We start from the raw sequence: 21697 nt of genomic DNA, 5'->3' as shown, positions 1-21697 counted from the left end.
GGGTTGTCAGTGATCGAGGGCCTCGATGTGACGTCACGAAGAACTGTGCTCAGTTACACCTCCTGCTTTCCTACCCGCTTGGTGAGCAGGCGGAGTGGAACCCTCGCAGGATGCCCAGCAAGCTGAGCGGAGAGGATGAGGCGCGGTCTGCAGTCAAACGGCCTGGGAGATGGCTTCGCCGGTTCGGGCCTTCGGCAGCGGGAAGAGCGCCTATGTGGAGCCGCCCGGGTTTGGGCCCTGGGGGAATTAAATCCTGGACCCCACGCAAGTCCGGAGGAGACTGAAGGCCCTGCCTCTGGAGGGCACGATGAGAATTCTCGAGAAGCTGGACGAAGGCGTGAGTAGTAGGAACGTGGGGCGCCTTTTTGGTATCGATGAGTGAACAGTACTCGTGATGGAGAAGGAGAGGGCCATTTGGGCCGGCCTGGAAAGTGTTTTGCCTGTCTGCTCCAAGATTCCCGTGAGGTAGACTCCAAGAAGATGGAGACCTCGTTAACCTGTTGAGTGAAGGGGCAGAGTGTGGAAGGCGGCCTCGGACTGCAAAGGCCGTCTGCACCCAGGCTGGACGCATCTGTGTGGCATGTGGTGGTCAGGGCAGTTCAGACACGTTTCCTGCCAGCAAGGAATGGTCTGAGAAGTTTAAAAATAAGTACCGTCTGCGAAATGCAAAGTCGATGGGGAAGGAAGAACCATTAAATGCTGAGTTGGCACCCAAGTATTCCAAGCGATTGGAGAGACCGATCAGAGATAAAAGCTATGTGCCTCAACAGGTCCTGAGCCTAGTTTGGAAATGCATGCCTTCCCATACTTTTAAGGAAATAGATAATAATCTGAAAGCTTAGAGGAAACAAGGACAGGATTTCCTTCATTATTTGTGTCAGTGTCTCAGGTGACAAAATGATGAACCTATTACTGCTTTACAAAGACCCTAATCCCACTTTTCTTTTGGAAAAAAGATTTTTTACAGTGCCTTATGTTTTTGTGTCTTGGTTTTTATAATTAGATTACCCATGAAAACTAAGGTGAGTTTAACAGAAAACAAAACAAAACAAAACCTTGAATTCAGAGTGTTGCCAATTGTGGAAAGAAGTCCTAGTCACCCAGACTCATTATTTGCTCATTCTGATGTTGTTATTGTGTTTCTTCTCTTGGAAGGCACTAGCTTTCTCCAGCCCTTGAATCATGGTATAACTGAGGCATCCAGGAGGTATTACACCAAGCATATGTTTGACACCTTACTGACTGCATTGATCAAAGCTTACTTTAAAAGAAACATGACAACATTGCTATACTACTGAAGTAGTGATAAAAGAAGTGATTAATGATATAAAACCAGTCATTTTTAATAAGGCTTAGTGGAAACTTTGGAAGAACACTCTTTGAATGCTTATGCATGTTTCCCTAGAACTGATGAAGAAGTTGAAGAAAATCCAAGTCTGCAAAATGGATGGGTTGTAAATTCATCAATGTGAAGGAAAGTGAAATTAATGAATTACTAAAGTTTCAATCTTTGGGAATAACTTAGAGTCTGTATCCATAGATGAGAAAGAAGACCAGTCCCCAAAACTAGAGGTAAAGATAAATCTAAAGAAATTGCTGTCTTACACAGGCCTCAGATTTCACTGATTCTGCGGTTGATATGGATCCTTTCCTGGGTTTAAAAAAGATTTCAGTAAATTGCTGTATGTCTATAAAGAGGTGAAAAAGAAAGGAGTTGAAGGAAGAAATAATAAAGTGATAAGAATGGATGCAATATCTAAGGGAAGTTAGAAGTTGTAGGGGAAGTCTGAGTCTTGTTCAGAGTTAGCCTCAATCAATCCCACAGGGAGGAGGAGAAGGAAGGAGAAAAGGTATAGAATAAAAACTTCCTGAATAATGGCCTAGACTCTCAGGCAGTAGCACTAAGACTTGATATTAGCTGAAAAAACTCCAAAGCCATAATTGGACTTATAAAATCTAACCTTGGAATCAAATTTGTAAAGAGTAGAGGTGTCAGAGTTGAAGGATAGAGATCCAGAGGTCGCTTCTTCCAAATAACACTTCATCTTGTCATCATTCCCTCGTTATCTCAACATCACCTTCATCACTGCCGTCATCTTTGTAACTACCAGCCACACATCTGTAACACTTAGTCATTCAACAGATATTGAGTGTGAATTCTATAAAGTCCTATTCTAAACTTAGGGACATCAACTCAGGAAATGTCTGAGGAGTGGAGGTAATGATCGTTAACAGTACCCATTATTATGGATGTAATAGGTATGAAAGATCAGGGCCCTGGTTTATTTTAGAGGGCTTAAAATACAAAGGTTTTCTTAAGACCATACAGCCTCTAACCATATATTTTCTACTGATGTTAAATTTTTCAATTACAAATAGGGGTCAGTGGTTGACATGAGACTGCTCTTGAAATGGTGATACAATCATATATTTTATAAAGCACTCCACCTTAATCTCTGTTAATCCTCACTCCAGACATGAAGGAAGTATTAACCCTACCTTTACGGAAAATCTCCCTTCATACCCACTGAGGTTAAGTAACTTGCCTGAGTCTGCACAGCTAATGTAAAAAACAGCGTTAGGACTAAAATAATTAACTACTTTGTCAGACATAAGTCTATCAGGCCTTTAAGAATTTGTAGTCCCAGGGGCTGCGGTTATGGCTCAGTGGTATCATGCTTGCCTAGCATGTGTGAGGCACTGGCTTCTATCCTCAGCATCATATGAAAATAAGATAAATAAACGTATTAATGTTTAAAAAAAAAAAAAGAATTTAGTCCCAGTTGGACATAGTGGCACATACCTGCAATCCCAGCGGCTCAGGAAGCTGAGGTAGGAGTATCTCAAGTTCAAAGCCAGCCTCTGCAATTTAGCGAGAGCCTGTCTCAAAAAGAGCTGGGGATGTGGCTCAGTGGTTAAGCACCCCTGGGTTAAATTCCCAGTACTAGAAAAAGAATTTGTAGTCTCAAAAAGTGAGACCAATAGGTGACTAGGTGATTTAGAATAAACAGGGAAACTGAATTGCCAATCTGTAGACAAGATTTAGTTGTTCTTCTTCCTGTTTGAAAATGTTTTCAATTGATTCTCACCATTTCCTGGTTTGTTTAAGGAACTATTTACATGCAATAGAATTCACCTGTTTAAGTGTACAGTTTGTTGAATTTTTTTCATGCCTGTGTAACTGCCACCAGAACAATCTAGATATAAAATAGTTCCCTTAACTTACAAAGTTTACCTGTGCACTAATCTTTTCCCTTGGGTTCAGAGTTGTCATCATTTTAAAACTGGGATATTTCACATTGAAAAACTGGATTTAAAAATCTGTAAACCCTGGCAGCAGTGGACTCCACATTACCAAGGGACAACACTCAACCTTGGCTTGCTGCTTTTATTTGCACCTTTCCATAATGTATGCTAAATACTTTAGTTTAAGCATGCGCGGTGTGTCTTAGAAGAGGACTGAGATTAACTCTGGGCAAGGTTGCCCAGGGCAGTTGGCCTGGAAAGAGGAACAAGTTCACTAGGGAGAGAAGTAGTGGGCAAGGGTATTCTAAGCCAAGGAGAATTAGGGGAGATCCTGGAAGGAAGGGGCAATGTGGGGGCCACATTGTATGCTACCTTTGTTGTCGTAGGTGACTTGAGGCTCTTTAGAGAGGTTTTTGTGTATGTGTTGTAGTGTTACTATGCTGTGGTTTCTTTTTCTGTATGTCTCCGTGGACTTCACGCCTTTTTGTTTGTTGGAATGGGAAGAGAAAATAGCATATAGTTTTGCAAGAGTTGTAGGTCTGAGTATGGTGCTTAGGTTGTTTCCAGGGAGAGGTGCACCCAGTGAAAATAACCTCCCTTTCCCAGTTTCCTACAGCTCTTTGGCCAGCCTGGCTGGGGCGGGGAGGGGCGGGGCAGGCAGTGTGCAGGCCAGAGGCCGAGTGGGGAGAGGGCAGATAAGGCCTCAGTGCCCGCCCACCAGCCCGCACCCCGCCTGAGGCTGTAATTCACTGCCACCACCTTGTGCTAAATTACCAGCGTCGCCATGGACAGGCTGAGATCATGGTGCCCTCTGCCAGGCTGCCCGCGGCCCGCTGTCCTCCTATGCTTTCTGGTGAGTGCCCCATACAGTGCTGTGAACACCCCCATCCTCAAGTCTCCAGCCTGGGGACTGAAGGAGGATGGAGGAGGAGAAGGCATATTTCTCCCCACTGTTCTTGGGGTTTTGAGCTGGGGGCAGATAGGTAGGAGGTGAACTGTAAGGTCCTTGGAAGTACTACTCAGTGTTCGGAGGTTTCAGGGTGGTTCTCAAGGTTACCAGCACACCTTTACTTCTGTCTCCTGGGGACAGGTGACTGGGCTCTTTGATTGCTAGAGTGGGGGAGGGGAATGGGTGTCTGCTGGTAAATTACCACTTAAGTGTTTCTTGATAAATTCTTTTCCTATTGTATGATAGACTCTAGTTTTCTGGGGACTGTGTTTTCTCATCTGAAATATCTTAAAATGTTAATGTTGGAAGTGAGAATGTGCAAAGAGCCTAGGAGAGGGTTAGAAACCAAGGGTTCTAGCCCGCTCTCCTCTCACTTTTGGACTGATTGCTTTCATTTGCTGATCATTATTTCCTCATGTGTCAAAACTGGCACAAATCAGTGGCTCTTAACTTTTAGAGACTGTAAATGTCTTTTTTTTTTGAAAGTTCTGGATTTGTACTCCAGGAAAATGTAAAGGTAAACTCATTATTGCATTGAATTTCAGGGTATTTACAGATTCCTCGGAAGTAGGTGGATTACAGGTTTAGTGCCACTGGCTTAGGTGATTAGTGAGGCCCCTTCTGCCTTGTCACAGGCTGTAAAGTCAACCATGACCTCTGAAAGACTATGTACATACTCTAGGACAAAAAAGGAAGAAAGGTTGAATACAATAGGAAACTACTGAAAGTACGTAAACTATTTCACAAGAATGTTAAATTAGATAAGGTATATTATGAAAGACATAAATATGAAAAGGTGTATAGTATAGTAAAGGGCATAAATATGAAGTCTTTATAATAAAAAGACTTTTCTTTAAAATTTATGGTGAATCTTTTTCAATTATGTAACTTTCTGTTGGGGAATGTTGTAGTGTGTGTATTTTCCACTAGTTTCACATTCATACATTGTTACTTTAAAAAACATTATAGTCAGGCTGGGGAGATAGCTCAGCTGGTAGAGTGCTTGCCTTGCAAGGCCCCGAGTTCGATCCCCAGTACCGCAAAAAAAAAAAAAAAAAATTATAGTCCACTTTTGGGACCAAACTGGCCTTTCTTGCTTCGGATATTCAGCTCATGTGGCATATTCTCTGTTCATGGAGTAGTAATGTGGTAGGAATACAGGAAGGGATGTCCAATGGGAGAGGCATAGAAACAACTCTGTATTTCAGTGTATTCTATGAATGGTGCAACAGAAGGAGGTTTAGCAGCAACCTTGTCTCCACCCACTAGATGACGGTGACATCTCTTCCCTAGTCATGACAGTCAAAATTGTCTCTACACATTGCCATATGTACCCAGAAGGGCAAAATCTCCCCAAGTTGAGAAGCACTAGACAAAATGAAGCTTCCCTGACCCCCTGTATCCATTCATAGTCATGTTTATTGCAATACATAAAAATCAGAATGGAAGTCGGGGGTCTTGGAGGCAAGACTTGGTCTGTCACTGAGTTTCTATATGTTCTGCCTTGGTTTTCTTCTTTGTTGAATTAAGGTTGTCTTGGGTAATACCTGAGGGCCCATCCACCTCTTGGTATTTATGTATTTATTTTTTGCAGTACTGGGTATCACCCAGGAGCACTTTGACTGGGAACTACATCCCCAGTCTTTTTTTTTTTTTTTTTTTTTTTTTTGAGACCTGGTCTCCGTAAGTGGCCCATGCTGGCCTCAATCTTGCAGTCCTCCTGCCTCAGACTCCCCAAAGACTGGAATGACAGACGTGTGCCACTATGCCCCACTGAATGCTCCTTTTCTTTAGAGTGGTGCTGGAAACTTCCTTAGAGTCATGTAGCCAGATACCATACAGTGTTCTGAAAGCACTGCTCACAGTGGGTGACCCAGAAGCCTTGCTTACTTCACAAGGCTATTCAGTGTTAGCAACAGCGTTTCACTTGTGTGCTACCAATGCACCAGTGTACAAGTATTTATTGAGAAGCTGCTGTCTGCCAGGGACTGTGGTGGGGAGAGTGGTGAACTGAACACAGCCCCTCTTTATTGAGTCAGTGATTATACATTGCTTTTCCTATCTTGTTTAGACCCCTCGAAACTCTTGAATTAGGCAGCGTAAGTGTCATAATCTCCAGTTTTTAGATGAGGATTATAAAAGGGAGAGGAAGAAACTTGTCAGAGGCCATAGGCAGCTGTCAGTACTGGCACTAGCATTTAAATCCCACCCTCTAGTGCTTCTGTTTTTCTCCCTATGGAGAAATTGAATTGTCAAAACAGAAATAACAGTAAAAACGTCCTTGAAAAGCCTGGTTCTTTTTTTCTTGCATGGTCTCTGGTTTGGTTCAAAGAGCTAATACGGTGTGTTGGACTGAAGGCATGGTGGAGATAGTGGGAGGGGATGAAAAACCCAACCCAAACAGGCCTGAGGTCAAAGTGAAACTAAAGATACAAAAACCCTACTCAGGCCTTGCCAACCAGTAGGAGCCAGGACCCAGGCGATAATGTAAAATGAAGGGGAGGACAAAGGTTGGTTTGAGCAAGGCCAAAGCCTTGGCCTGGGAGGCAGGAGAAGCAGCTCTTGTTTAGCCTTGCTGAGTCCCCGCCTGCCTCCTTGCAAGTTGCCTCTGTCCCTGTTAATAGCTTCGTTACATCCACCAAGCAGAGAATAATGGAATGGAAGGGATCTCCAGTTCTTTTTATTCCTCCCAGTTTTTGATGTTTTTAAAATAAAAAGAAAAATTATATCTTGAATGCCTTTTCCTCTCACATAGTCAGTGCCACCTTAGCTCAGGATCTTAACGTCTGTTTCTTACGTCACTACAGTGGCTATGTAGGCTGCCTTCTGGTCACTCCCCATTCCCAGCCCTTTTGTAACACTACTTGGTTTAGCCATATTATTATTGTCCTTCTTAAAAAACTCTAAAAGCAAACCCCCAACTCTGTGGCCTGACCCTTTTCTTTATAATTGTAGCCAGCCTCACTTCCTCCTGATCTACTCATACCCACATGCCAGTCCTGTACAGACTGGGTATTTCATCTGCCCCCTTGTACCTCTTGAGTTTGTACATATTATCATTTGCTTAGAGCACCCTCTTATTATCCTACTTAGTAGTTCAGATCCAACTCAGACGACATCTTCTCTTCATTCCTACCTCATACCTTCTCTTCAAAGCTTTTTCCTGCTCCTGGGGCAGAGCCTTCCTCTTAGTCCTCCAGGTAGCACAGGTTACATTGTTTCAGAATTGATCTGTTTTCAAGCCTACTTTTTGCAGTAGATTGTACCAGAGCCCTTGGTGCATACACAGGTGAATGCAGGTGAAATCACTCCTTAAAAAACTCGATAGATTTAAGAGTTTATCATTCATAATAATCCCTCAGGATTATGGCAGTTCAATGGATGCCAGTTAGCATCACCAGCTATAGCAGTTTTGTACAATAAAAAAGGATTTGAAGACATCTGGACTGGAGTTCAAATCCTGGCTTCATCAATTAAAGCTATATGATTTTGAAAAAGTTTTTTTGAATTGTGAGCCTCCATTTTTTTTCTCATCTAAAAAATGTAGAGGAAAATATGAAAACTTTGTTTAAACTCTAAAAACTCAATGCACATCTCAGAGGTAATTTTATAGATAGGGTAAAGGGGTGAAAAAAATATCAACCTTGGTTACAGTCTGCTTGAGCTGGAAGTCATTGACCTGTGCTTTTCTTTTCCACCATGTAGATCCTGGCAGCTTCTTTTCTGGTGTACCCCATGCTCAGGACCCTTAGCCTACAGCTTCACTCAGCCATCACCGGCAGCTATATCTCTGGCACTCACTCCATCGTCTTTGTCAACTGTCCCAATGAGCAAATTGCCAGAGACATTGCCAGGTATAGTGCAGGGGCTATCATACTGCCTCAGAGACTTGGGAAGCTCTAAGAAGCTCCAGGGGGCCACACGGGGCCCTTCTCTCGCCTCTCACTAACCTGCCTGTCCAATGATGAACTCTACAGCTGTCTGCTTGGGGTGATACAAGAAGTGAGGCCAAATGATCCCCTGAATGATCCTGCCCCAGGGCCTGAAAATGTCAAGTGGTGTATGAGGGCATAAAAGGGGTATGAGGTGAGGCCCAGAGAGATAGGTGGTTTGCTGGAGGTGTTAAGGTAAGAGGAATATGGAACCCTGCAGGTTTGCAATTTAAGTCTCCAAATTGCTGACCCATCTCTCTTTCTTCTTAAGTTAAGGAGGAGGCTATTCCAAGCACTGGGCAGTTTTCTAGAAGCAGCTGTGATATACTAGAAAGAGCACTGGACTTGGAACTAGGCTGGGGTTTGAGTGTTGACTATGCCATTTACTATGTATGTGATCTTGACCAGTTTGTCTCTTCTTCCTCTTCCTCCTTTTCCTCTTGTTTTTTGTCAGTGCTAGGGATAAACCCAGGGCCTTGAGCATGCTGTACAACTGAGTCACATCTGCTTCCCTTCTTGAGGCATCAGTTTTCTGAATTATAAAATGGCATTATGCCAACTCATGGGGTTGTTGTGAGGATTAAATGAGATGAAATATAAACAATGCATACCCCAGTAAATATAGTAGATGCTCAGAAAATGTGTCTTATCTGAATTTCCCCCCTTCTGTCTATAGGTACAGGTTGAAGAGAGTTAGTGAGGCTGGAAAGTAATGGGTGTGACTCTGTGCTCCTTTTCTTCTTGCTTTACAACTCAGCCGTCTTGAAGTTAATCGTAGACTAAAACTAGTTAAGCATCAAAATAACAGTCAAGTGCCTATAGGTAGCTGGTGGTACTCGCCTGTAATCCCAGTGGCTTGAGAGGCTGAGGCAGGAGGATCATGAGTTCAAAGCCAGCCTCAGCAACTTAGTGAGGCCCTAAGCAACTCAGTGAGAGCCTGTCTCTAAGTAAATGCTAAAAGGGCTGGGGATGTGGCTCAGTGGTTAAGTGCCCCTGAGTTCAATGATAGATGGCAACCCTGGTGCATCCTAGGCATTGGGAAGAAAGGGCAATGGAATTGTGTTGACCTGAGAATCATATTTCATGCCTCAAGGGAGCAGCTGCTGCTCAGCTCTGGCTTAGCTAAATGTGACCTGCAGGCCCAGTGTTGGAAGATTCACTTTTTTCTCTTTGCTAGAAGCTAGATAATCTGTATTGTTTGGGGTGTGAAATATTCTGATATTAAATATTGGTAACAAAGTCAAGATTTTTAAAAATTCCATGAGGACCAACGTGTATCTAGTCTGTGAGTCACTAACCTGTGTGACCTCTGCAGTTCTTAGGTGCTCTGGCAGCTCTGCACTTCTCCCTTCTGCGTCCTAGATCCTGAGCACCCCTTGTGTGACTTTCTGCTGGTCCCGAGTGTTCTTATGCCTGTTTTAAAATTGAATTCAGCCAGCCTGCCCCCTCCTCTATTTCTTAATACTCTAGGGACTTTTTGTATAAAAACCCTCCATAGTTCTAAAATCTTTTACTTAAAGACAGGTTCCTGTGATTAGTTGCTAAGGAGTTCAGATTCAAAAAAAATGGGAAAGGGCTTCTGAGGCAATATGATTGTCTTTCATGGGTGTGTAATTCACTCCTTGCGTTTGCTTGACACTTGGAGAACCACTAAAATGTAGTTTCTCAGCGGGTGATTGAGTGAACAAGGCTCAGAGCAGTAGCTTGAACAAGTTAGTGTGATGGGTCTTCTTACAGTTGGTAATTTTCCAAGGGAGTGCCAGTGGTGATAATGTCACATGAATATGGAGCCTTAAATAGAATACTCTTCAGCTTGGACTCAAGGAAAAAGAAAGGAGGTCAGTTCTCTTGGTAACAGCTGAGGGAAGGAGGAATCAGTGAGCAGGGCACAGATAAGGTTTGTTTGGCTTGGTCTAAGCACTTCAGAGAACAGAGATGAGGCTCCCTTGGTTTTCTTTAAAAAAAATAAAAGAGAGAGAGAGAAAGAAAAGAAAGAAAGAGAAAGAAAGAAAGATAGATGAGGGCTGGGATTGTGGGATTGTGGCTCAGTGGTAGAGTGCTTGCCTGACATGTGGGAGGGACTGGGTTCCATCCTTAGCACCACATAAAATATAAATAAATAAAAGAAAGTAAAAAAAAAAAGTGAAAAGATACTATATTTGCCAAAACAAACACTGAATGTGATGCCTTTTTCTTTTTGCTTTCGCTTGGAGTCGTTTTAGTTTGGCATGGTCACATGGGTATCTATAGTCAGAAGCACTTAGTATCAGCTAGATGTATCTCTGATGGTTAAAGATAGAGGTAGCATAATAAAAGGTATTGGGAATATTAGAGGTTGAAAACCACTGACCAAACCTATTGTGTAGCAGGTCAGATTATGAGGAAAAAGTGCCTTTTTCTTATTTCTGGACAAAAAGACTTAAGGTCACATAGCCATCTTACAGCAAGACTGGAAATGGAACTCAGATCTTCTTTAGGTCCAATGTTAATTACTTCCCATACCCTGGGCAGTCTGGGCCTCTCCTTAAAACTGCTTTCCCATAGCTGTTTTCTTACTTCTCACCCAGAAAAGGACTTAGAAACAGCTCTGTCTTCAGAGTCTCTATGCATGGCATTTATGGAATGTGCCGAAGGGAGGAGATGAAATGATATCTCAGGCTGTTTTCTGTTGCTATAACTGAATACCACGGGTTGAGTCCTTTATAAACAAAAAAGATTTATCTAAATTATGGTTCTGGAGGCTAGGAACTCCAAGAGCATGGTGCTGGCATCCAGTGAGGGCCTACTTCCTGCCTTATAATATGGCAGAGAATGTCACATGGTGATTCAGAGCAAGCATGCTAGGTCGGTCTCTCTTTTCTTATAATGCCACCTATGCCCTCATGGTGCTGCCATCCTCATGACCTCACATAATCCTAATTACCTTAAAGCCCCACCTCCAAACCCACTAACATGATTTAGGGGACCACTCAAACCATAACTTCTGCCTCTAGCCCCCAATATCCATGTCCTCACATGCAAAATACAATCTTCTTATCCCAATTGTAACTGGTTCCAGAAACAATACAAAAGTCCACAGTGCATTTTCTCATCTGAATCATGTTCAGGTGAGACTGAAAGCGCGCCAAAGGCACACTTACTCTAGGGTGACCTGAGAAATCAAAGAAGGTGCATACTTCTAAAGCACAGTGGTGAAAAGGCATAGGAACAACGTTCCCATTCCAAACAGAAGAGACAGAAAGAAGTAAGGAGTCACCAGCTCCATGCAAGTCCAAAACCGAACAGATGAATAGCATTAAATCTGAAGGCTCTGGAATTATCTTCCTTGAGTGCTTGTTCCCCTTCCTGGATATACTGGGATAGGGGGTAGACCCCTGAGGCCATGGGCAGCCCAGCCTCTAGCTCAGCCCAGCCTCAGCTCAGTTGGGTGAACTGATTTCTCCATACTTGAATCTCTGTGGCTCTATTAGACATTGCCCTCGTGGATCCTGCAGCAGCTTCAGCCCCACATTCCTACTCTGCTAATCAGTTCTCAAAGGCCCCACCCACAAATACTATTAACAGGATAAAATTTCCAACACATGAATTCTGGGGACCAAACTGAAGCAGGGGAGGGACATCCTAAATGATTATCTACTTTGACTCAGATTTCCAGGGTAATTCCCAAGAACCCCTGTCCCCATCCTTTCTCTTTCAACCCTGGGACTTACCCCAATGACTGCTACTTTCTCTCTTTGCTTTAGGACCATACTGGCTAAGAAATTGGCTGCCTCCGTGAACATCTTGCCCAAGACATCATCACTGTGAGTTTTGCTGTGACCAGAGAAGGGGAAGTGGGAGTGTTAGGGACAGGTCCTGCCTGGTGGAAAGAGCACTAAACTAATGGGAATTACCAAAGAATAACTCAAGGGCATTAATTTAGTCAATAGTTCACAGTTGACTTGTATTCAGAGGAGATCAATCAGGTAGTTTATCTCATCTAAGGAAAGCAAAAATGTGCTGTTTATAGAGAAAGAAGGAAAAAGTGATGTCACTCTATTATTACTCACATCATCTATAGTAATGGCTCCCAAATTTGGCTGTAATTTTGATTCCTGAACTTCAGCCTAGATTTGTTCAGTTGGTCTTTGAGGCGGGGGCCCAGGTCTTTGAATCTTTGAATCTTACTAGGAAGGTAGCTCAGCAGTAGAGCACTTACTAGCATGTGCAAGACCCTGGGTTCAATCCCAAGCATAAAAAAATAAAAAAATAAAAAAAAAAATTAAAAAAAAAAAAGTTGTATAGGTGATTCATTATTCATCCATTCTGGAAATGAGTGTTTTCTAACTAGAATAAAATATCAGCCTAGCAGTCTCATATTTACCAAAGCTGTGACAGAGCAGGGCCCATGGCCTAGGTCATCTTAGATTTGCCCTGGTCAATATACATCTCAGGCTAAATCTCTCCCTTTTCCCATGATGCTATTCTTATACTACTGTCCTCCTCTCCCTCCTCCAATTGAACTCAGGCATGCTCAATCACTGAGCCACATCCCCAACCCTTTTAAAAATTTTATTTAGAGACAGGGTCTTGCTGAGTTGCTTAGGGCCTCGCTAAGTTGTTGAGGCTGGTTTTGAACTCAAAATCCTGCCTCAGCCTCCCAAGCTGCTGGGATTACAGGCTTGTGCCATTGTGCCCAACTGTTATACTCTCTTCTGAATATTATGATTTTATTTTTCACTTCTAAAAGTTTCTATATCTTACAAGACTTAATTCTCCCCTGAAGCCTTGTGAGTATTTTCATTCGTCCATTCATGTACACTCAGCTGAAAGTCAGTGGTCATAGTAACACCAGTCAAAGGGTGAGGAGAGGACTGGAAGCCATCAATATGGGATGAACGTTGAAAGAACTGGAGATGAACTTGGAGGACAGAAGATATAGGAGTTTCTACAGAATTGTCCTGGGGTGGTTCTTCAGGTAGCCAGTTGGGGAAAACGGTGAGGTGGCAGATGTCAACATGTGTCAAGAATAAACATTTCTGGCTGGGGTGTAGCTCAGTGGTAGAGAGCTTGCCTAGCATGCCTGAGACCCTGGGTTTGATCCCTAGGACTGCATTTTAAAAAAAAAGTCTCATGTGAAAACCTTTAAGTTAGATGGACTTCTTCAAGAGATGGTGAAACTCCCACCTCCAGGAAGGTTCTGGAAAATGCTAGATGCATGTGATAGAATGATTGAACTAGATGATCTGTGAGGCCTTGGCCAACTCTAGACTTCTTGATATGGAATTGGAAAAGATGTTAGTTTCCTTCTTAGTTAGCCACCTATTCTGGCCAGGTTTGACATTTAATTCACTGGGCTCCTCTCGTGAACAATACAGTTTGGTTTTGTTTTCTTTTCCAGGTTCTTTTGGAAGGGAGAAATAGAAGAAGCCACTGAGATCTTGTTGGTGAGTGAGGATAGGAGCAGAGGAGGTCTGGGTAAGGGAATGAGTAAGACCAAGACCTTTTCCCAGGTTCCATTGAAAATTAGCATAAATCAATTGACTGCAGTTCTTGCTCACTTCAGGGGCCCGAGGTTCACTTTTGAGCTCATGACATGACCTGGTGACCTGGGAGGAATGCTAAGTGCTAAATGGCTAGGTGAATGAGCAGGGCAGAGAAGGGGCTCAGGTACTAAAGTAGTGGTTGTTTTCTTCTTTTACAGTTAATAAAGACAAAGACTTCCAAGGTCCTCAAGCTGTCCAGCTTTATCAGGTAAGACTGGCATCTCTTCTCACTCATTCTCAGGACAGACAGGCAGATTCTGGGGACCAAGTGAGTGAGCTTCAGAAACAGAAGAGCTGGAACCTAGCCAGCAACTTCCCATATAACTCAGGAAGTCCCTGTCCCTTTCTGAGTCATAGATTCTCCATTTATAAAATAGGGAGCTAGAATGAGATAGTGTAAACCAGTGGATCTCAAAATATTGGTCTCAGAACCCTTCATACTTTTAAAAAGTTACTTAGACCAAAAGGAGCTTTGTTGTGGGTTAATCAAAGTTAACTGTTTTGAGAATATCGTTTCACGAACTAATTTCTGTCTCCAGGGTCCATTCATTTCCCTGATACTTTCATATATCCATGCCCATCTCCCTTTCCCCTCTGAGAAAAGGTACATAACCTTCTACTATCTAGCTTTCAAACATGGTATGTGGCTCCCATGTTTCTCTATGTTAATAAATTTGTGTCTGTTCTCCCAAAAAAAAAAAAAAAAAAAAAAAGTGTTAACTGTTTTAAACATTAAAGCTGAGAAATTTAAAAAATGCTTTAGGTTATTAAAAATAACAGTAATAAATCATTATATATTAACACAAATAATGCTATTTACTTATTTATTATAGTACTGGAGATTGAACCCAGGGTCTCCTGCATGCTAGGCAAGCACTCTACCACTGAATTTTACTCCAGTCATATACATGAATTTTTATGGAAAGCAATCATAGTTTCCAAAACCAAAAAAGAGTGAGAAAAGTAGCAACATTTTATATTTTTGCAAAATCTGGCCTAGTACAACAGCCGGATCTCCTCAGAAGCACCTTTAAGTATTGAGACAGTTTTAAGTTTATAGTAATAAATTCAAGTTTTTGAAAATTCTAATTTTTGCTTCAAAACATGAATTTTATTACTAGCAATAAGTGATATAAATTGTCTTCATTTGAGTATTGGGCTTACTTTGTTTCTATTTGAGAAAATGTGTTCCTAATACTCAAGAATGAGTTATCATAATTTGTAAAAGTGACAAATTACAGTCAGTCAGGTGTGAAAGCAAAAATGTTCTGAAAAAAAAAAATGTCTAGCTGGGCATGGTGCATGCCTGTAATCCCAGCAGATCTGGAGCCTGAGGCAGGAGGATCGCAAGTTTAAACCCAGCCTCAGCAACTTAGCAAGACCCTGTCTCAAAGTAAAAACAAGGACTGGGGATGGGGCTCATTGGTTAAGTGCCCCTGGGTTCAATTTCCAGTATCCAAAAAAAAAAAAAAAAAAAAAAAAAAGCAAGTCTAGTTTAGCTTGTGACTCAGATTAAGCTATCAACAACTATTGAACCTAGGTATACAACAGAAATGACTTATTTATGTGTAATGACTTATTGCCATTCAGAATATTAGAAAGACATTTATTCATGGGTTAAATGTAATAAAAGCTATAATTTTACCACTTCAAAGATGTCAAATGAAACTGACTTTTTAAAAATGCAAGTGTGAAGAGTTTAATGACAGCAAGTGTGGTTGGTGCCACTGTCTTGATATATATAAACATGCAGGGAGTTTTATCCATCATTGCTTTTGCACCACCATGGCAAATATTGATACAGTAAAAAAGATGAATGACAGATTGTATTATGAAAATAGTTTTGACTTTTGGACCCTGTGGGAGTCTTGGAGACCCCTAGAGGTTAGTGGACCTCACTTTTAGAACCAGTGCTGTAAACTCATATCATTCAAAGGATGAGTTTTGGAATTGATCTCAGTGGACATTTGCTAGAAATGCAGAATCTCCTGCTCACCCCAGACCTACTGAATCAGATTACATCTTAGTAAGATTCCCCAGGAGTTCTCATGGTCTAAACCAGTGGTTCTTGAAGCTGAGTGGGTATTAAATTGCTTGGAGGCATTTTAAACTACCACTTTAAATTTGTCTAGGATGGGGACAAAACATGGTATTGTTGTTATTGTTATTTTTGAGATGGGGTCTTGCTATGTTGCCCAAACTGGTGTTGAATTTCTGGCTCAAAGGGTCCTCCTGCCTCAACTGGTACTACAGCTGTACCCCAGCTAGCATGGTATTATTAAAAAGCACCCCAGGTTGACTCAAATGTGCAACCAAGGATACGAACCACCTATTTGGACAATAAAAGTATTTCCCTTCACTTCTTAGAGACTAGGATTCTGTGACTGTATGGCTATAGCTGAGTCTCAAATGTAGCTATAGAGAAGCCCCTCATGCTACCATCTCAACAGGTTGAGGGAATAAGACATCTTTGCCTTGTCAAGAAATAATTTAACTCATGAAGGACAGCATCAGGGTTAAGAGAGAGAACTCCAGATCTTGACCTCCTAATGTTGAAATGTGGCTTCCCACTAGCTAGTTGTACCATAAGTACATGCAAAATACTTTTTGTGCCTCAACTGTCCTGTCTTTGAAATGGGGATCATACTGTTATGTGTTTTAGAATTAATATGTGAAGTACATATATGAAATGATGCTTTGCCATCATCAATCAGCTCCTACTACTAAAGTGTTTATTAAAATATCTAATTATTTGACCTCTGTGTGTTTGTTTATAAAAAACAATTACCTATATGTCCGCAAAATAAGTTAACAAAATCCATTATCCTCAAGCACTGGATAAAATTATCCAACTTCACATGTTTAAGCACCTATACCCACATTGTGATTGGTTATCTTATGAGAACTTTAAATTGTTTCATTCAGCAGAAAGGACATAGAGAATTATTATCCTGTTTGACAAATGAGAACTGAAACCAGTTCTCATATTTCTTTGGTCAGTCTGGAAAGTGAAGAGAACTTATATTGTGTGACAACAGCCAGGTGAAACAAACAGGAGAGAAGCGAGGGATTTCTGTGGCCTAGTGGTCAGTGAGGATCTCTTGAAAAAGGCCAATGGTTGAGCTGGGCTTTGAGGGAAAGAGAGGTTTTTTGTTTTTGTTTTTTTTTTGTTTTTGCAGTACTGGGGATCGAACTCAGGGCCTTGTGCTTGCAAGATAAGCACTCTACTAGCTGAGCTATCTTCTCAGCCCCGAAAGAGAGGTTTTTGATTCATCAACAGGAGCAGGAAGAACTTTCCAGGTGGGGAAGAATGCAGAGATATTGTGGAAGGGGAGGCAGGGGAGGCACAAAATGTGTATAGGAGACGGATGAAAACAGTAGCTAACATTTAATAGAATGAGTGTGGTGCCGTTGGTGTACTAGGTAAGTGCTTTATGTACCTTGTCTTATTTAGTCCTCAGCAATCTAATCACATAGGAATTATTTTTATCGCCAGAAAAATTGACTTGTGCATAGTCCTTACAACTAGTAAGGACAAACTTAGAATTTGAACCCATGTCTGTGATATTCTAAAGCCACCTGTCCCAACTTAACCACCTGTTGACTGCTAAGAAACGTGGACTTAGAAACGGTGGGCTACGGTACTGGCCAGGTGGACTGAAGCAGATTTCAGAGGGCCTTTCAAGAGTCTGGCTCGTTGGATTTCATCACACGGGTTGATTCTAATCATGGTCATTCACAGGGCTCTCCCTTCTTTCCAAAGGTTGGTGCATCCTTTTGAAATCCCAGAGGTCTTCAGTCTTCCCATGGACCAAGGAGATGTGCACTATTTAAAGTGGCTTGAGGAGGGCATGGAGGAGGACTGAGTAGGGGAAGCTTCTTGTGCACGATGCTGGCTGCCTCTAGCCCTCAGCAGCTGAACTCTGGGTAAGAGCAGGCCTCTTTCTACCTCCCAGGATCTGTGAGTTCCATGTTCCTGTTAGCACAGAGGAGCAGCTAACCTGTGTGGCTAAAGGTGTTCAAAGCTCCTAAGGCTGGAGAAGGCTGGACCAGTCATACCAGCAAAACCCAGTGGTTTTAAACTTTGTTTAAAGATTGCCAGAGGATGGGAGGATCAGGATGGTTCTTTGTAGAGGCCAAGGGAAAGTGACAGGGTGAGGTTTGTCATCTTTGGTCACTGGACTGACCTTGAGTGCCTAGGATGACCTTGAGTGCCTAAGGTATAATTGTGCCCCAGCTTCTCCTGGGGAAGAATGGACCCAACGGCCTTGTTCACCTGGAAGTGTGTGCCTCATCCTAGAGCGACTAGAAAGTACTCTGTTCAAAAGGATGCATTGTAATGGTGGAATTTCAGGGATCAACAGGATTATTGCTCCTAGTTAGAGACTTCCGTTGCTCCTGAGTCTTGGAGAGGTGGGACTGGGAGTATGTGTGTGACTGGGGAATGTTAGTGCTTAGACACAGACTCATGGGTTGGCAGTAAGTTTTGACTCTCTCCTAGCCTGAGTGTGACAGACATCAGAGGTTCTGGTGCCTTGCTCAGTGAAGAGGTTCAGTTCTGATTAGCAATTTTGTAATTATGACCAAAAGACCTGACAAGAACAATTTTAGAGAAGGAAAAGTTTATTTGGCACTCACAGTTTCTGAGGTTTCAGTCCACATACGACCAACTCCATTGCTCTGGGCCTGAGGTGAGGTAGAACATCAAGGCAGCTCAGGATGTGGCTCTCAGGAGCAGAGAGAGAACTCGCTCACCAGAGACAGAATATAAACCCCAAAGGCACACCTCCTTCAACTGCACCCTACCTGCTTATCTTTACCACCCAGTTAGTCCACTCAAGTGGATTAATACACTGATTAGGTTAAGGCTGTCATTACCCAGTCATTTCACCTCTAAGCTTTCTTGTGTTGTCTCACACATGAGCTTTTGGATCTAAACCCTAACAGGTTCTAAGTATAAAAATGGAACCCTATTTCCATGGGAACCTTCGAGACCAATATTTTTCAGATTTGCTGTATCATTTCCTCACGGGGTTGTCAGAGGGTAACTAACCTGTTGCTTCATGGGTGGTGGTAAGGGCATAAGACACCCCACCCCTGCACACACACATACCCATACTCCTACCAGGCAACTGTGGCTTTACTCTGGGTAAGTTCCCTTGTAAGATTTGGGGTGTTTTGAAAGTTTTCCATATTGAAAAATTTTAAACAGCTACTCTAAGCCATAGAGTAGATTTTATAGATTATTCAAGAAAACTGAACTGCATAGAGATCCATAAAGGGGGTGGTATGCCCAGTTCCACACAGTACAGCCATGGCTGCTCAGCTGCGTTTGGGACTCTCCTCTTCCTGCTCCATGAGTCTCTGGTGGAAGAGAGCAGGGGATACTGAGCCCTAGGTGGTGAGCTCCAGAGAGACTTGTCCCAGGCCCCCTCCGTGAATCTGTCACAAAGTGGCTCCATTCTGAGTAGAACATGGGTGGTTTGGATGGGGACTGAAAGACTGATGTGGTATATCCTGGTCTCTCCTAGAGGGAGGATGTGTGAGCTGGTTAGTGTCAGGTCCCAGGCCCTAGTTCTTTTTTTTTTTTTTTTCACGGTGCTGGGGATCGAACCCAGGACCTTGCGCTTGCAAAGCAAGCACTCTACCAACTGAGCTCTATACCCAGCCCCAGGTCCTAGTTCTGATAGCTGCTGTGCTTCTCCTTCCTGAGAATCCTCCATGTAACAAATGGGGAGGATCTCAAGGCCCAGCCATGAAGACCTTGTAGAGACTGCAAAGTTCTTTTGCTCAATTTGATATAGAAATCTTGATGAGGCAAGCAGCGTCACTGAAACAAGGTTTTATTAGGGCTGTGCTCAAACACAAGGGAGATAGCATGTGTGACAGGGTTCCCAGAACGGCACTGTGGGGTATAGTTAATACAGTCTTTGGTGGCTGGTGTGGGAGCTCTGGTGGGTACTGCACACAGTGTAGGACTTCAGCACACATCTCCTATGTTTTCTGTGCCCAGCTTCAAGGTTTGCACTTGATTTGGCTACATGCCCCTGTGAATTGGGTACATTTGCTCTTGGCTCACAAAAGGTGGCAGAGGTGCTCACACCTGCTACCCTGTGGAGGCTGCAGACAAGTCCCCTCAGTGAGCTTTGAGGGAATTTGGTGACTTTTAGGTCTGGCTGTTTGCATAAACAACTTGTACCTAAGAGAAACACAAAAGCATAGAAAAATGGAATAACACCCTTTGGGGAGTGTTGGGCCCCTCCTATTCTAGTTCACTTCCAGAGGTCCAGAGGATGCCAGTGGTAATTTTGGGGGCTGCCTGAAAAGAGGAACAGAGCTAGTGGTGATGTTCCTTGTTGATTTTGTTTGTTTGTTTGTTGCTTTATTTTTAAATCAGTTGCTGATACTTTGGCAAATCTTGTGTAAAGTAAACCCTACTTAAAAGTGTACTGGGAACCCCAAATGGACTGTGTCTATTGCTTTTAGGATTAAAGTCTGCTTTTCTAGGTCTGACTTTCTGGGCCCTTTGCAGTCTTTCCTCGCCTTTCCATCATCCTCCTCGACATTTCCTCTCCCACTCTGGGAACAGACAGCTCACTCTGCTGTTGATGTTATTCCTGTGTTCATGCCATTCCCTCTGCCTGGAGTGCCCTTCTGCCTAAATGCCTGTGACATGTGACTGCTCCTTTGTAAGACCTTTCTGAAGCCTCACCTTGGTGTTCCCTTTGTCTTTCTGCATTACAGTCAGCCTCGTATTGCTAGATCATGAGTTTCTGGAGGTCAGGGGCATGTCTGAATCTACTTGACCTCTTGTGCAGGATTTGGCAGATATTTGTGAAGCTGATATTTTAAGGATTTAAAAGACCAAAGCTTTCCCTATACATAGTCACTATTAAGTTGTGGAATTGGCAAAATCCAACTTTCCTTTGACCTTCTTAAAGTGGGATTAATTCCAAAGATTTTTCTATCTGTGGCCTTCATTGGATAATCTTCTGTGCTATTATATTGCCAGAAAATTTTCCTGGTGGCCTGCCTTTGTCTCAGTGTCAGAGTTGACTATGTAGGACACAGGAGGGGAGAGGGACATTTACTAAATAGCAGCTCTGTCCGCTTTGTACTGTCCCTAGCTTCTTGACATTATCTTATTCTTATATTTTCAGTCGTCCTTATTTGTTATCCTCATTTTGCAGGTGAAATCTGAGATCAGACAGTAGAGCTCAGATGCGAACCTGATCTCTGATTCTAAACTTAAAACTTTTACTGCCTCTCATTGAAAGAGGCTAAATAGATCCCTTTGAAGGTCACAGACTCAGAGAACCTGCTATAGCCAGCTCTAAAGGAAGAGTTATTTTTGTTTGGTTTGGTTTGGTACTGGGGATTGAACCCAGGGGTACTTTACCACTGAGCTGTACCCCCAGTCCTTTTTATTTTTTATTTTGAGACAGTCTTGCTAAGTTGCTGGGATCATAGGTGTGCACACCGAGCCAGCGGAGTTTTTAGTTCTTAAGACGTAGAAGCCAGTTGGCCTGGTGCTTGTACATATATTGCACTGTGTACTTCTTACCACAGATCTGGCAGCTGGTGACCCATTCCATAAATGAAGGAGTGGATTAGAGGTGTCCAGTGATGCTTAGGGTCTGCGTAACTCCAGCCTACATGGCGTGGCTGCCATCCCACACCACCCTCCCAGAACACTGCTGTAGAAGCCAGGGCTGGGTCCTAGACCAGCGTGTCCATGTGGGAACTCTTTTCCAGAATTTCTTAGATAACATGTTTTTTTGATCTAGAATCCCTAGAAAAATCAGTTGAGGAAATGAGGGAAAGTATCATAACTATCCTGTGAATATTAAAGCTTATTAGTATGGAAAGATTACTGGTTCAAAAGCATCTGCCTTAATCAAGCAGAAAACAAGAGGAGGAATCACTAACATGCTGAGCTGAAGAGATCCCAAGCCCAGGCTTGTGAGAGGCAAACAGTCGCCATGGAATTAGTCAGTCTTGCTTTGGTTGTTGCCATGTCAGAAGTGCGTGTGTCTGGTCCTGTC

At 42.7% G+C, this 21697-nt stretch overlaps 1 protein-coding gene across 5 annotated transcripts in view; it reads left to right on the top strand.

Annotated features, from left to right (window-relative positions):
- Positions 1-6: 6 nt before the first annotated feature.
- LOC124963993 (protein CutA homolog) overlaps positions 7-21697 on the top strand; it is a 40321-nt gene continuing 18630 nt past the window's right edge. The window contains exons 1-6 of one of the 5 annotated variants that reach the window (XR_007104868.1): positions 7-1022; positions 7901-8049; positions 11871-11930; positions 13508-13553; positions 13811-13860; positions 17416-17579. Coding sequence is in view for 2 of the 5 variants with exons in the window: in XM_047523833.1 (XP_047379789.1) it covers positions 4031-4099; positions 7901-8049; positions 11871-11930; positions 13508-13553; positions 13811-13860; positions 17416-17518 (477 nt within the window). In the remaining 3 variants the exon portion in view is untranslated. Of the gene's footprint in view, positions 1023-3220; positions 4100-7900; positions 8050-11870; positions 11931-13507; positions 13554-13810; positions 13861-17415; positions 20166-21697 lie in introns of those variants that run through there. The other 4 variants (XR_007104867.1, XM_047523833.1, XR_007104866.1 and 1 more) reach the window with 4 other exon arrangements.

This window comes from Sciurus carolinensis, chromosome 14 (assembly GCF_902686445.1).
Source record: "Sciurus carolinensis chromosome 14, mSciCar1.2, whole genome shotgun sequence".
Lineage (NCBI taxonomy): Eukaryota > Metazoa > Chordata > Mammalia > Rodentia > Sciuridae > Sciurus > Sciurus carolinensis.
Note: the sequence above shows the minus strand (reverse complement) of the source record. Positions and strands in the feature narration are given on the sequence as shown.